Source organism: Cynocephalus volans, chromosome 16 (genome assembly GCF_027409185.1).
Source record: "Cynocephalus volans isolate mCynVol1 chromosome 16, mCynVol1.pri, whole genome shotgun sequence".
In the NCBI taxonomy this organism is placed as follows: Eukaryota; Metazoa; Chordata; class Mammalia; order Dermoptera; family Cynocephalidae; genus Cynocephalus; species Cynocephalus volans.
This window is the reverse complement of record NC_084475.1, coordinates 29,068,452-29,085,416: the sequence shown is the minus strand read 5'-3', so window position 1 is coordinate 29,085,416 and position 16,965 is coordinate 29,068,452. Positions and strand designations below refer to the sequence as shown.

The window sequence follows — 16,965 nt, the reverse complement described above, 5'->3', positions numbered from 1 at the left end:
AGATTAGAAGCATAAAAAGCTAAGGGACATGCGGATGCTCCACGGTGGGAAGAAGCATACATTGACCTGAGAACCTGTCTTTAGAACACGGTGACTCATGTTATATTGGCATGTGCTTTATTAGCAAAAAGTAAGAAAACTGTAAATGCAGTGAGCATTTTATAAGAGAACTTACTGGAGTATTTCAATTTGCCTCTCAAGACTATTTCGATCTTCCGTGTACTCGCGGATTATTTCCAGATCCCTGTAAAATTACATTTTCTGTTTGAGTGAGGATTAGGTGGCAAGCCCTGCCTCACTTATACCCACCCTCCTTTCACCTTTTTCACCTTTTTTAAAGATGTGTGTCCTTGGCCCTGGTTTTCTAGCTTCTCCATGCTCCTGCTCTGCTGCTCTGTGGCCTCTGCAGACTCCTCCCCAGGCCACTTCGCAAACACACCTACAACCTGTGCTTCTGCGTGCAAGGTCCTGCCCACCTGTGACACCGTAAATGTAGAGCTTCTCCTCCACAACCACATCTCAACCCCATCCCCACCCCAAAAGCCCCGGCTCTGGCTCCGTTCTCCATGGGGACTGAACCCCCTGACCTGCTCCTCAGTCGCCTCTCCCAGGCAGTCACGGGAAACAGTCCCTTCAATCGTCTGCAGCTTCTCTGCTCATTCCCAGCACCACCTTTTTTCTCCTTTTCACAGTTCCTTCTCCTTTCCCTGTCTCATACTACTCCTGCTGTCCCTCCTGTCCCCACTCTAAACCACCGAGATAGCTACAGAACTGGGCTTTCTGGGCTTGCTAGAAATGAGCACTTGGCAATTGCTCTGTTGCTTTATCACGGAAGCCCTGGCCTCCTCCTCAAACTGCACTCAGAATGTCTGCCACCCACTCCCTGCCCTGCCACATTTCTAAGCAGACAAACCCCATCAATGGCTGCCAAAAACTCAAGCTAGCAAGGTTTGTCCATCACAGCCGTCCACTTCCCCCCTGGATGATAAAGCTAAAAGTTTCTCAATTTGCTATAGGAATTTAAGTTCCTTAAACAAGAATCCTGGGCCCTGACATTATAGCCTTAGACTAGCTTTTAAACTTTTTTTTTTTTTAACTTTTACTTTTCCATTCAAAGTCTCTTTTTGTCCACTGTCCTCCACCTTTCCCCAAACCAGTCTTCCCTTTCCTTATGTCCCTGCCTCTGCTTTGGCTATTGCCTCACCAGGAACATCTCTGAGACTCTCTTTTCCAGTCTGTGAAACGGAGATCATGGGAAGAGCCTCTCTCATAGGGTGCTCTGTGGATTGAATAACACTGTAAAGCACTAGAGACCGTGCCAGGCAGACGCCCTGCTGAGCTTTGAGTTGCTGATGCTGCTGTCACTGTCACGTCTTTCCAGCTTTGCCATCACAAACTTGTTCCTCCACCTAAGCGCACCTCAAGTGTCTCCTCTTTAAAAAAGTTCTTCACCTCTTCTGAACTAAAAGAAAACTTCTGTGATCACTTGGCAATTAACTCAAACCGTGACACTGCTGGTGGTATTGTTTCTGATACTGGTCAGCTCCCATGCTGTTTAACTCTGTAAACTCTTTGCTTTTTTCCCCAACTAAATGTGAAGTTCTCAATGAGCACAGACCTCATATTTTCTTTTTTATATATTCTACACTCATAACTCCTGCTCTAGCTCAAGGACCTGTACACGACCTTAATTCTGATTAAAATTTGCAAACAAACAAAAAACAAGCTATTTTCCCAAATGTACATGTACCAGGGTATATATACATATAGAAACATCTGCACATTTTAAATTTACATATCTGTATATAAAATCCAGGTATATATATCCCTTAGATATATATAACTCTCTGTGAGCGTGCATGTGTGTGTGTGTGTGTGTGTGTGTGTGTGTATTAGGTTTTATGGTATTAACACCATACTGCAAAACTAAAGCATAGAAAAATAAAAATGACTTGTCTAAGAGGTCTATGTTTCCCTTTCTTACGTTTTATGGCCAGGATTCCCACCTGCAAAGCACTTTAATAAGCATTGACTCTTGACACTTTAGCTATATTCTTCCAGCTCACAGTTAATTCAAACATATTTTAAGTCCTTCACTGTTCTAAGCAGCCAATAGCTAAACTAATTAATCTGTTTGTTTAAAAATATCAAAACCAAAAAAATTAGGAAATCTGACACTGAAAGTAAAATTGTTAGAAAGTAAAGAATACATTAGCAAAATTAATAATCCTTTTAATTATTACATAGCTGAGCTTCATTTGCATGGATAATCTTCTAAATATACATTCCAGCCAAACTAAAAAATAAAATGCAAAATTTCATACCTTTCGGAATTCAGACTCTGATCAGCATAATCACTTTTCAAAGCATCTAATTCGCTCTGAAGAAAGGCTATGTTTGTCTGTGCTTCTAAAAGATCTTTCTTAACTTTCTGATTTTCCTGGAGGAAAGAAACAATGCAGGTCATTAGATCCAGAGCTTCTGCCACTGGGGAGAAACAAGTGTGGTGTGACTCTCCCACGTGCCACGCCCACCCTTCCACAATTCTGCAAATCACAGGTTCAAAGAACTAAGTGTTAATTCAAGATAGTTTGAAATGATTATAAAGTATTAAAGTATCAAAAATCTAAATCCTGAAAGTTGTTCTTCATTTTTTTATGACTTAACATTTGGTGCCAAACGACACCAGTCAAGAGCTTATCACGATGTTCTTCAACATGTCATTGGCAAATTCAGTGAAACGAAACATTTGAACACCTGCTTCACTTAATGAGAACCATAAAACTACTGATAAACATTCTGTGGATTAATTGTACCTATTACTAAATAGACTGGCTACTTTTTACAATAAATTCTATCACTTAACATTTTTAAGTTTTGCACTTAAAAATAAACCAGTATGGTTAGGAAATTTCTACATTTGTCTTTTAAAAAATCACTGGAGGCTTCCAGTTCAAGAAGATAGACTGAGTACATGTATTTGTCTTTTTTCCCTTCTGAAACACCATGAACATGAAATGCCAAAGGAAATGAATCAATAACAGTTAAAAGAATAAAAGAGGAGCCCATGAGCGGCCACGAGCAGTCAAGTGACTTACACACATTTCTGGAAAATAGAAATTGGATGGAAATGTGCTTCCAGAGGAAAGAAGAGTTGGGAAAAGGAAAATCCAGAACTGTGTGTTGAAGGTTCCGCCACAGAACACAGGAGGCAACGGCCGGGCCAAACCCCAGAAAGTGGGGGTGAGAAATGGGGCTGGAAATAGAGATTAAAATTTTATAGTAAGCCACACCCCAAGTCCATCCCCTCTCTTACCCTAGCAAAGAATGGCAGATGACCAGACTAGGTTCCAAAGGCAACATGACAGAGACCGTCTTTTTAAAAAGAATTGAATGACCCCCATAAGGAAAGCTAAAGCTTCTCTCTGAATATCCCTGCCCCACTCGTTCTGGTAATTGGGTCCCATAGTTTGACAGCCAGCTTCTCACACACAGCACCTAGGAAGACACCCTCTCAGGGGACAGCCCTAAAGGTAAACAGATCTGTTTACATAGTCACACAGGAATCCTACACCAGCTACCTAAAATGATCAAGCTAATCCTTCACTTTAAAATCTGAACAGATCAAGGTATGCCAGGTGTCTGGTAGAAAAAAAAAGACAGCTAGAAAGACCAAATAAATAAATACCAGAAGAGCCCCAGAAAAGCCTATTTATCTATATAAATTTTCAATAAATTGTGAGGGGACTGTATGCATAGTCAAATATTCAAAAACTGAGAAAATGTGTCTCTCACATACCCTTCCTGAAGAAGCTCCTTACAGATGTACTAGAGCAAAATGAGGGTGAAAACCCAAAAGGAGGAAAATTATAATATGCACAATGTTGAAATTCAACGAAGAATCCAATGAAAAGAAATTCCAGGATGACACATGGGTAGCAAATTTACAAAGCAATCAGTCCAATAAGAAGTGAAATTTCATGAGCTCCAAAATTAATATTTTCAAGGAGAAAAATCAAACAAATTCTAAGCATTGGGAAGAATACATAAGAAATCTTAAGGTATCCATGACATCATGAAGATGGTAGAGTCTTTTTACAATAAGAAATCAAAAATCTCAACTGGTAAAACCAAGGAAAAACAAATAGCTCTACAAGAAAATCATGATCTAACTATAAAGCCAACTAAGCAGCGGTAAAATTTGGAACTGGTGGTGTGTAAAGGGGATTTATTTGACTGGAAAGCTGGGAACCTTTCCTTTTGGGTGAAACAGGAATATGAATGGAGAGAAAGAAATACAATCCTAGCTCACTGTCTGGCTCTGCACTGAGAGTAGTTACAATCATATTAAAGAAAATGTTCTCGAACCACCAACCTTTCAGTTAACAGCCGAATGTACTCACTTATATGTGCGAGCTCATAAAAATAAAGAAATAAATATACAAACAAATACCTGGGGCGGGGGGCCCAGAGAAGACACAACAATCATAAATCCTTCAACTTGTTAAGTGAACAGATATGATGTTGAGTGGGGTGAGGGGGAGAGAGAGGGACATAGGAGGAATTGGTACAGGGACACGAAAATCAACTACACTGTATATTGATAAATAAAAAATAAATAAATGAATAATAAAAGTATATGAAAGTGCAAAAGTTCACCCAGTTTTTGAAAGTTGCTTTGCTGAATTATTTATTGAAAGAGAGAGAGAGAAAGGAAAGGAAGGAAGGAAGGAAGGAAGGAAGGAAGGAAGGAAGGAAGGAAGGAAGGAAGGAAGGAAGGAAGGAAGGAAGGAAGGAAGGAAGGAAGGAAGGAAGGAAGGAAGGAAGGAAGGAAGGAAGGAAGGAAGGAAGAAAAATGTTCTCTGTTTCCTATCAAATTTTTAGGAGTCAATCTAGAATCAAAATTTTTTTTTAAATTAATAATGATAGCAGAACAGATGTAAATGTTGTCATTTTTGGCAACAGAAAAAGAAAAGATATGGGTCTGCAGAAGATGAAAAGGGACAGAAAGAGAAAAGCTGGAGAGAGGGAAGGGCAACGATGCCCTCCTGTCACAATGCGAGGCACACAGACAGCGCTGATGCCACAAGAACACAGGGTCAACCACGTTATGTAAAGTTTAAGCACCATGTCTTTATTACTTAGAATGAAGCAAAAGCCCGAATAAATACCTTTGCTGAAAGGTATTTTAAAGACTTTAATAGAGTATTAATTTCTCTGCAAGCTGCAATTCCTGGAACACTGAAATAACAACATGATTACATTTATGCAGTCTAACAGGAAATATGTTTTAGTACGTGGAAAGGTGATTCTTACCATTGATAAATCGTAAATTTGCTTTTTTAATGCAGCCACATCTTCCTTTTGACTTATGTGTTTTGACTGTTCTTCGAGCTGAAAGAGCAGATAAAAGCCAAGCATTTACAAACTCGCTTTGAATTGATTTGGTTGGAAAATCCTTGAATGTAGATATGGGGATTCCAAAAGTCTTCAATCTTCAACATTATATGCTTTATAAATCACAGAACTACATAAAATCCATAAAGATTTGAAAATTTGTTTTAAGTAACTTGAACAGTTGAAAAAGAGGTTTTATTGTCAGATGAATTTTCTGGGAAACAACTGAAAAGCCCTTTTTGGAAACCAGTCAACTCTTAAGCAACACAATCCTTGCTTTTTTCAGTTATATTGCATATGAGTCTGGATCTTTATTTTATCTGCACTTAACACTTCCTATTCTACATATTGTAATTATTTAGAAATATCTTACCTCCCTCCCTAGAGTACAGGATTTTTTAAAAACAGAGTTTGTGTCAGATGCACCTACGTTTTCCTCACGGTGAGCTCAAGAAATGCTTACTAAATAACTGAAGTCAGTAAAATCTAAGTATGACATGAAGCTAGAGACACACACACAATTACATAAATACATACATGAGCTTTGCTTGCTGGTTGACTCATCAGTATTATTAGACTGAATTGGCTCAGGGAGCATCTATAACATGGAAAACAAAAGTGTCCCTCCTACAAATAGCTTATATCCTCTGGGAATTATGGAGATTTGTAGGTGTCCAGTTATGGAATGTTTATGTATTGATCAAAAATGTATCCCACATTTCATCAGGTCTAAGTAGTTTGATTCGGAACTTTTTTTATTTGCCAGATGGTACCCATGGAAAGTTCTTACACAACTATGTCATGACTGCCACATGGCTGACTGTGACTGAGAAAGCCACTGATTTAAGATTCAATATGATTCCAAGTGTTTTGAGCTGTTATCAGCTTAGACACACTGAGATACTAAGGCTGTTCCTAAAAGGCTAGCTGCCACAGACCTACCTTTTTTAGTTTCTTTATGGTCACCTGGAGATCTCCTACCTCCGTTTCATACTGACGTCTGAGGTCACTGAGGGCTTCTTCGGCTTTGCGTTTTTCCTAAAAGAAAAATTTTAAAAAAGAATTTGTTGATTTAAATAGGTTCAGCTTCTTAAAACAAACAACCTTCAAAAACCCCATGGGTGAGAAACATTATGTGTCAAACTAAGGCTGACCTCAGTTCTCCTACACAGGGAGGGCGAGAAGGGACAACAGAAGGAAGCCAAGTGACTTCAGATGTACAGCAGTTCTGGAGATACAACCTGTAAAAGTGTAAGAACTGCAGAATCCCACAACCTACACACACATCACCTTGGAATGATAGTGCTAAGACTATGACATTGTGATAAATGGCTGTAGCACATTAATTAATTAGTTAATTGTTGCTATAATTAATTACGAGATGTGGCAAGGCTGAGGGCTCCGGTACTTGCCTGAGTCCTGTCATGTCATCAGGACACAGTAAGGCCTACCCCTTACCTGAATTTAAATTGCATCACTGCAAATATCTATGCAAAGTGCTTCCCCATAGGCTGGCACTTTTCAAACATGTCCCTTCAAGTTGTCCAGAGAATGGCAAAAGGGCACCTCAGAAGGTCAGCCCTTCAGAAGCTCTCACAGGCTGAAATATCCCTAAATTTCCTTTTAATTTTATAATTTTAAATCCTGTGTCAGTATCCAAACAGTTTACATCACCAACCAGTGAAGTTCGGTGTGTGAATACTCACTGAAGGCCCACCATGTACCAAAAGGTTCTAGGCACCAGGGACATGGGGACATAAAAACTGATGCTCTCCTGCACTCCAGTGGGGGAGAGAGAAAACAAAGATGATCTCAGGAAATGATTCCAGGAAGAAGAAAAACAGGGAGATGTGACAGGAAGACAGTCTGACGGGGGGTAAGGTGGGGCCTCTCTGCAGAGGTGGCATGACCAAACATCTGAATAGCCACCCGAGGTAAAGGGTCTTGCTGCCCACTTACTGGTTGTCGAACCTGGGCAAGTTGTTTGACTTCTTCGTGCGTCCGTTTTCTTATTGGATTATTGTAAGGATTAAATTAAATAATCCAAGTAAATTAAATACTCCATGAAAATTAAACAATCCGTGTAAATTAAATAATCCACGTGAGGGCCGACCCCGTGGCTCACTCGGGAGAGTGTGGCGCTGGGAGCGCAGTGGCGCTCCCACAGCGGGTTCGGATCCTATATAGGGATGGCCGGTGCGCTCACTGGCTGAGCGCGGTGTGGGCGACACCAAGCCAAGGGTTGCAATCCCCTTACCGGTCACAAAAAAAAGAAAAAAGAAAAAAATAAATAATCCATGTGAAATGCTTAGCAGAAGAGCAACATTTTCCCTAACGGTAACCTTTTTGTTAAGCAGCTGTCTTGACTCCACCCAGCTGCACAGGTGAGGCAAAGGGTATTGCCCACTTCGCAGGCAGATGGAGACACTGAGGCCTTGATGCAAGGTGCTAACTGAGGCAGCCTTCCCGGCATTGAAATGGACTTGGGTGCAAGTCTCTGCACTGGATCCTTGGCCACAACCCAAATGTAAAAACTTTTATGGCTTAAAAATATTTTATTCAGTGCTCAATAAAGGAAATTATCACTCTCTAGCTTAATTCATTCCCAGTCTACAACAGGCAGGTGCTGGGAGATCAGATAAAAAGTTATTACAGTAATGTAGGTAAGAAATGCCAGTGGTTCAGATCAACTCTACCCAAACTTCCAGCAAACGGAAATGGAGGGACACTTCCCACCTCATCCTGTGAGGCCAGCGTTAGCCTGACACCAAAATCAGACAGGGACATTACAGGAAAACTACAGACCAATATCCCTTCTGAATACGGATGCAAACGTGATAAATAAAACACAGCAAACTGAACAATATTTAAAAAAAGAGAATATAACATAACCAATTGGGGTTTATCTCAAGAACGCATCTTTGTTTTAACATTCAAAAATCAAAGTAATCACCACATTAATATTCTGAAAAAATATAAGTGATCATTTCAAAAAACACAGAAAAAGAATTTGACAGAATCCGACATCCATTCCTGATTAAAACAGCAACAGCAACAACAGTAACTCTCAACAAACTAGTGACAGAAGGGAACCTCCTCCGCTTAATAAAGGACATCTACAAACAAGATAGCACTGATATCACACTCAGTGGTGACAGACTGAACGCAGACGAGGACCTCATCACTTTTCTTTTTCTAACCAGTGCAGTAAGGCGAGAGCAATAAAAAGCACCCTCCAGATCAGAGAGAAAATTGTCTGTACTCATAAATTACATAATTATAAACCTAGAAAATCTCATGGAATCTACCAAAAAAAGAGTGTGAACAAGAATGCAAGACCAGCACACAAAAACCAAACGTGTCTCTACATACTCACAATGAACAATCAGAATTGGAAATTTTTAAAAACAGTTGACAGCAGCATCAAAATGACATACTTAGAAATGAATCTGAGAAAAGGTGTGCAAGATCTGTACACTGACTACTACTAAACATTGCTGAGAGAAATCAAAGAATGCCTAAATAAATGGAGAAACAAATCACATTCCTGGATCAAAATATTCAATATTATTAAGATGCCAATTCTCCCCAAATTGATCTACTGATGCGATGAAGTTAAATCAAACCCCCAGCAGATTTTTTTTCTTTGCTTTTTGTTTTGTTTTAGAAATTGACAAACTGACTCTATGGAAATTTAAGGACCTAAAATAGCTAAAACAATTTTGAAAAATAAAATCGAGGAACTAATACCACTTGATTTCAAGACTTGTTATAAAGCAATAGTAATCACGACAATGTAATATTGTCATAAAGATAGACAAGTCAATCAATGGAACACAACAGAGAGCCCAGAAATAAACCCACACAAACACAGTAAACTGCTTTTGGGCAAAGAGCAAAGGCAATTCAGTGGAGAACAGACAATCTTTTCAACAAATGTTGCTAGAACAATCAGGACATACACACGCGAAAAAAAAAAATGTGAACATTGATCTGTACTTTGTGCCATGTCCAAAATAAATGTAACCTAAAATAATCAAACTTATAGAAGAAAACATGGGGCAAATCTGCATGACCTTTGGTTAGGCAAAGATTTTTAAATACCACATCAAAAGCATGATCCATGAAAGAAAACACTGATAAACTGGACTTCATCAAATTAAAATTTCCTACTCTTTGAATGACACTCTTAGGAGAAAGAAAAGACAAGTCACTGTCTGGGAGAAAATATTTACAGATCAGGCATCTGATAAGGAACTCTAATTCAGAAAATACAAAAAGAACTTTCAAAACTCAGTAATAAGAAAACAACCTAACTTTTTAAATGAGGAAAAAAATTTTGAGACACTTCACCAGAGAAGATAAACACATGGCAAATAAGCACATGAAAAGGTCCGCAATGCCATCAGTCATTAGAGAAATGCAAATGAAAATCACAACGAGATTCCCATTACGATGCTTAAAGGATGGAGCTCTCACACACTGCTGATGGGAACGACAAACGGTGGTGCACCCACTCTGGAAATCAGTTTGGTAGTGTCTTACAAAAATGAGCACGTACCTACACAGGTGATTCAACCATTCTACTCCAGTTTACTCAAGAGAAATAAAAGTATGTGCCTATGTAAAGACAGGCACACGAATATGCACAGCACCTTAATCTGCAGTAGCCCAAAACTGGAAATGCCACAAATGTCCTTCAACAGATGAATGGATAAACAAACCATGGTACACCTGCACAATGGGACATGCCTCAGCAATCAAAAAGAATCAACTACTGATACGTGGATAAGTCTCAGAATAATTATGCTGAGCGGAAGAAGCCAGACCAGAAACAATACAGACTACATGATCGTATTTGCATACAATTCTAAAAAGTTCAAACTAATCTATAGTGACAGAAAACAGAACAGTGGTTGCCTGGCAAGGAGGGTAAAGAAGGGAGGAAGGAAGGTGTAACAAAGGGGTGTGAGGAAACTTCTAGAGTCAGTGGATAGGTCCATGATGTTGCTTGTGGGAATGGTTCCACGGTATGTACATGTGTCCAAACTTAACATACTCTACCCTTTAAATATGTGCAGTTTATTGCATTCCAATTATACCTCAATAAAGATATGGCAATAAGAAAAAAAGAAACTAACTGAAACAATACAACATATACTACACATGCAATAGGAGTCAAGGTCAGTGTGGTGCTATGGCAAAGCTAATGTCGGAATCCTGTCAGCAGTGCCAATTGTAGTGCTCTTAATCTTGTCTGTGACACCAGTTGTCTAGCTCCACGACCATGCCAGTTGTTGGGCTCTTTTACCTGCCAGTAATCCTGCTGACTGGGCCAACTGTTGAGCTGGGGCTGGGTCTGGAGCTCCCAGACCCCTCAAGCCCATTCACAGACTGGGTCACAAACCCTTCATACACCAGGCTGGGTCACCAGACGCCACACACGCAGGTCTATGAGCTAGGCAACCAGCCAAAAGGTCCTTGGAAGCCTCAGGTTGGAAAGCATGGCTGCGCCAAGTGGACGTCCGAGGCCGACACCTGCCCACCAGCTTCACTAAAACTCCTCTCTCTACTCTTTCTTTCTCTCTCTCCCTCTGAAGAACACAAGAATAGCAACAAAACTAAAAAGATACATTGGCGTGCATACACACTAACCACACACACACACACACACACACACACACACGCACACACAATTTGCTTACAAAGAATGCTGAAACCACACCCAACCAGACCGGAGGCAAGGGCCCTGACCAAACTACTCTATTTTCCCAACAGTCAGGGAGAGGCAAAGGTGGGTAGAGGACTGCAGGGCATCCAGGAGAAGGAGAGACTTTTTCTGAGCTTTGCAGAATTTAGAGACATGGAAAGGGATGGGGCGACAATCATCAAGAGAAGGAAAACAGCTGGAGCCACAGGAGGGAGAGCCATGAGCAGCGATGCAGATGGCCAGAGCTGCCACTGCGGTGCAGACCCCAGGGAGCCACGTGGCCTGCAGGGAAACTGGGGAATATCTTCTATCAGCCTGGACGTGTCATTCCAGAGAGTTCCAGAGAGTGTTGAAAAGTGTGTTAGGAGGATGCTAGGATGGGCTGGCAAACAGGCTTCTTCCCAGTGCCAAAGCTACGCAGCAGGTAGGGAGGCCCTGGACGGGCACACAGCGGTCTCCGAGACCACACACGTGGCAACTGATGGGCCACACATGCCATTGCTGTGGAGTGCAGAAATGATGCTGTGGGTGCACAGATCTGCCACCCCTGGACTAAAGCCAGGAAACCAGGGAAGATGTACAAGAAGCTACAAGAGGTGGGAGCATGGTAATGTCCCCATTACCAACAACCAACCTGGGATGCATTTAGCTGGGAGAAGCAATAACACATGTGCGTGGCAAGTGTCTGATGAATGAACGAGTGCACAGATTAAATACTCATATAATGGGCAGAGAGAAAAAAGGCAGGAAAAAAGAAAAAACGGCTTTACTTTTTCTGTACTAGGAAAAGGAAAGTGAGAGCAGAATGGGACAGTCTTTGCAGGAAAGCTGGACCTGAATCTTTTACCCTGTTGAATATGACTTCCAAACAGTTAGTAAACTTGTTATTAAGATATTGGACAGCAAGGAGGCCCTAGGGCACATATGTGGTAAAGCCATTTAAAGCAAAGAATCTGAAAGGAAACAAAAGCACACACAGCCAGAGACAAGAGCTGGACACTAACAGCCACGGTGCACCCACATCTCAGCCCTGTGGCAGGCACTGAATATAGATCATCATGCTTAATCCTCATTAGAGTGTGTAGGTAGCATTATCCCATTTTAAAGATGGAACAACAAAGGCACAGAGGTTAGGTTATCTTTCCAGCCAGCCCAGGTAAGGGCAGAGCCAGGATGCAACCGGAAGTCTACTGGACGCCAGCGCTCAGGCCACTCATGCACTGTTCGTTGAATCTCAGCATTAACAGGGCAAATAAATACATAAAAATGACATCTTTAACCTAACATCAGTTACTCAAAGAAATATGTCTGTTTTCTGTTTTCAGTAACCATTATTCACCCAAATATATTTTATAAGGAAAAAAAAGACAATTATTTCTTCAATGGAAATCACCAAAGGCAGCAGACAACTTCTGACTTTAAAGAGTCCCTACAATGCTGAATAAAGGTATATTCCTTTATAAAACACCAAAGTTTGAAGACAGAATTTTCATTTCACTGTAATCTAGATTTGGAGTTTGCAGTGAGCAAGGGCAGCACAACAGGTACGTAGAAGTCCAGCCATCTTCTCTGCCAAGGGCTGGACTGCCTTCTCCTTCAGGCCTCGGCTCTCATGTCACCTCTTCAAAGAGGTCTCTGACCTCCCAACCTAAGCAGCTGCTCTCCCAGTCACCGTCTAGCACACATGCTGCTTCTTTACTGTACATGTTACATCCGAAATTATCTGCTTTATTTACTTATTATCTCCATCTCTATGTACTCCATTCCCCAAAAGCACCACCAGTAAAAATCTGTTCGTTGGGAACCTCTGCGGTAGCCTGCACTTGCTGTACCCTCACCTGACACCTAGAGGAATGCCCGGGGCCCAGTCCATGAAAGGTGCTCCATAAAGATTTGCTCAAAGAACGGCCAATCCCAGAAACTCACATCTTTCCGTGTCTTCTGTTCTGCAGCCTGAATCCTCTGATCCATTTCCTCTTCCAACTCATTCAGCTGCATGGCTGCCTTGTCCTGGGCTCTGAAATTCAAAAGGATGCACACCTTCTCATTACACTCCTGAACTTGGAACATGAAGTGAAAATACCAGACTCACCTATTTCAAGCCCTATATTTTGCAGAGGAGAAACACACCATGCAAAATAATATTCCCATTCCTTCCACATCATAAAATGACATTGGCAATTTGACCATTTCAGTGTAAAATGATTTTAAAACTAGATATTAAATAAATGAAATAAATTAGATAAAATGATATTCAACTAGAATCCGGCAAAGAATGAAGATACCAAATCACTGGGAGGCTCTCTAAATAAAGTCTGGAAATCCTTCTTGCTGCCATGACTATGGCAAAGAGATGGTTAGATGTAATTCTCAAATGTTAACTATACAAAACTCACAATGTTACAGGCCTGCTAGTCATGCCTCAAAGGAGGCCTACCCTGGGGCTCTGATCCACACTCCAGAATACTCTACAGAATCTGCAGTCCTGAGGAGCACCCTTTACCCTACTGGAAGCCCCCCAGGAGGCAAAATTGAGGGAAAAAACCAGATCCATGTATTGGAAGTGCTCATAAGAAACCCTCTGTGAATTCAACTCTTGCTTGACTATAAGAAAGGTCCTATTTAGCATCAGGATTTTAAACCATTTTCAAATCTTCTACACTTTAATTCCCTTCACTTGCTCCAAAGGCTTGACCAGATGGTTTTAACATCATGTTCGGGGGAAGAATAAAGGGACAGAGGAGCTGAAGACAAGGGAGCCCAAGCCCTCCCCTGCCCCCAGGCAGACAGAGCAGCACCCTATTAGAGGGGCTGTGTTCACAAGGTCTAGGTACAGACCAGTGGCATGGGCAGCAGCTGGGAGCTGCTGGTGGAGCACATGGCAGCAAGAAGCATCTGTGGGACACGACACCCAAGAATTGTGACAAACAAAATGAGCCCTCTTTCCCAATGCATGCCCAAGGAGTATGGGCCTTCCAGGAAGCAAAGAGGCTGATGTTTGGACTGCAACATAGACAAATTCTTCTCTTGCACTGGGGGGCTACTAAAACCAACAAGATAGGCTGTATGAGACAACTGGCTGTATTACAGTAAGAGTTTAACAGTTTTCTGGCTTTTGGTTCAGGGGGAGGGCTGGGTGAGCCGGCTTAGAGACAGGGAGAGCAGAATTGCTGAGCACCCAGCGCATGTCAGGCACAGCGTGAAGGGCTTCATCCACGGTGCCCTCTATACCTTAAGGATGTGAACATTTCATCCTCATTTTGCAGCTGTAAGAACTGAGACTCAGGGAGATTAAGTAACCAGGTCTCATGCCTGTAAGTGACAAGGCCAGGCTTCAGATGGAGTCCTGCCTACTTCTCCGGATGAAGTTTCCTGTATGTTTCAAGTGGCTGGATATAAGATAAATCTTTGAATTGTTCTATATTGAATCCCTGTTCTTGAAGAGTTTATACAAGAGAATCACAGTGACCTACTCATTGATTACAGGCTGACCCTATAAATTACTGCCTGACTCAACTTCTCCTGTACTGGCTTAATTTAGAAAGCTCTAGATTCCTGACATTCAGGAAGACCACCTGTATATATCATAATGTGATAATGCAGTTCAGGTCATTTGCCACCTGGGTCAGAGAGCCAGTTAAAGAACCCTATGTATCACTGAGAAAAGAAGGACCTCAATACCTCTTCACTGCAATGGCCAGGCTTTCCATCTCTGTGCTCTGAAGTTTGATCTCACGGATAAAGTTCATTATAATGTGTTCATATGGCTGAATTAGTCTCGGCTCCAAGAGGTTGATGTTTTGATACAGGGTACTAACTTGTTCTTTTCTGCCAAAAAAAAATAAAAATTAAATAAAAGCAATTAAAAAATAAAGAAGGCAAATTTGAAGAATTCTTTTAGGAAATAGAAACATAAGTTAAGAACCAAGGTAGAAAAAACCAGCAATAATGGAATGATCTAGAATGAAGAGAGCAGTCAGAGGTAATGTTGCATCTTTCTCCATATGAGAGGATGGGGCTTGTGAGATCAATGCAAATGCACAGGAAGGGACTTACAAGAAAGGACATTTTTTGTCACTGCTGTTTTTTGGTTTTGGGGGGTTTTTTTTAGTAGAAAGGCAAGTAAAGCTACAGAAAAGGTAGGTAACATTAAACCAATTACTTAATTCCATGTTTCATCAATCCTAATAACACACGGTTCAGCCTTTATGATTACAGGAGTGCATATATCCATTATCTCATAGTTGGTTAAAAAATACTTCATATAAATTCATATCTACATATGTATTTGTACTGTTTTTACTCACAATACTTGCAAATGTGTGGGTTTCTTCCTTACACCAACCAAATATTCAACTTTCTAGACACCAGCCGGGTGTCCAACAGGTTGATTCAATTCTGACACTAACTACCTGGAGCTAGCCCAGACTCCACAGGTTAAGAGCTCAGTCCCACAAGACTGCCCCCATTTTAAATGCCAGTCACAAGTCCCAGGTTGCCACCTGTACTTCTGACCAACCAGCTACCCATCAGGGGTTTCCATGACCCCCTCCTCAGGTCCCATAATTTACAGAATGATTCAAAGAACTCAGGAAAACACTTGGCTTATGTTTACCAGTTTATTTTAAAGGATACAACTCAGGAAGAGCCAAACGGAAGAGATGCACAGGTAAGGTACTGGGGGCAGGGGGTGCACGGAGCTTCCATTGCTTTCTTCAGGCACACCACTCTGCCAGCACCTCACTGTGTTCATCAGCTCAGAAGCTCTCCAAACCTCGTTGTTTAGGGGTGTTTAGGGAGGTTCCATTGCATAGCATGATAGATTAAATCACTGGCTACTAGCGATTAACTCAATCTTCAGCCCTTCCCTGTCTCCTCCCCAGAGGTCAGGGATGAGACTGAAAACGTCAATCCTCTAATCATGCTTTGGTCTTTCTGACAACCAGCCCCCATCCTGAAGATACATAGAGACCCAAGCCACCAGTCATCTCATTGCCCACAAGAGACGTTCTTATCTCCCTGGAGATTCCAAGGGTTTTAGGAGATGTGTGCCAGGAACCTGGGACAAAGACCAAATATGTATTTCCTACTATATCACAGTATTTATACATGACAGGCCTCATACTTGTTATTTAATACCATTTATTAAAAGATAAAAATTTTCAGAGGCTTTTCAAAAGAAAATTGACAAGATTAAGTAGCTGATCTGACAGAGGATAAAGGAGCTAGCTAGTAAGGCTGGTGCTGGCTGTGACTCATAGTTTAGGAGGTGATGCACTAGGTACCATCTAGCACGATCCATGAATAATGTGCCCTTTATGTCTAGTTCATGTATGACTCAACGGCTATCACTGGATGCTATGGCCATGTGAGAACTTAATAACCATGCTACTCTCCACCATATCTGAAGCTTCTCTTGACTGACGGGCTGCATACTGGCCTCCTCGGGCAGTTTACATCAGAGATCATGCAATCCAAACTTCCTTCTCCTGATCCTAGTGAAGAGCCATGCTCATTAATATTTAATGTAAGCTATGACTGCATTGTGACAGTAGCAGCACTTTTTTAAAGCAAAGAACAGTTACATTAGTTGAAAGAAGAAATGCCAGGAATTTAAAGAATAAGCAATGCTTTGGGCCTGAGATAATAACTTACCATAAAGAACTCTATCAATTCTCATCAAGTTTAGAAATGTTAGGGACAGTTATTGATCACAGGAAAGCTAACCAACCACTTTTGCACACTGCATTATTTGAAAATCACCTCCAGTACTTAGAAAACTCTCATGTTCAGTAATCTACTGCTATGATTTTATAGTTACTCCCTTGACAGTGCAAAAAACCTTCTGTTTCCTACCC

The 16,965-nt window shown here is 41.2% G+C and overlaps 1 protein-coding gene across 1 annotated transcript in view; it reads right to left on the bottom strand.

Annotated features, from left to right (window-relative positions):
* Window positions 1-16,965, bottom strand: part of RASEF (RAS and EF-hand domain containing) — an 85,926-nt gene that overhangs the window by 37,045 nt on the left and 31,916 nt on the right. The window contains exons 2-7 of the mRNA XM_063081185.1: window positions 14,789-14,935; window positions 13,034-13,124; window positions 6,340-6,435; window positions 5,317-5,394; window positions 2,325-2,440; window positions 176-244 (exon numbers count right to left, since the gene is read on the bottom strand). Coding sequence (XP_062937255.1) covers window positions 176-244; window positions 2,325-2,440; window positions 5,317-5,394; window positions 6,340-6,435; window positions 13,034-13,124; window positions 14,789-14,935 — 597 coding nt within the window. The remainder of the gene's footprint in view (window positions 1-175; window positions 245-2,324; window positions 2,441-5,316; window positions 5,395-6,339; window positions 6,436-13,033; window positions 13,125-14,788; window positions 14,936-16,965) is intronic.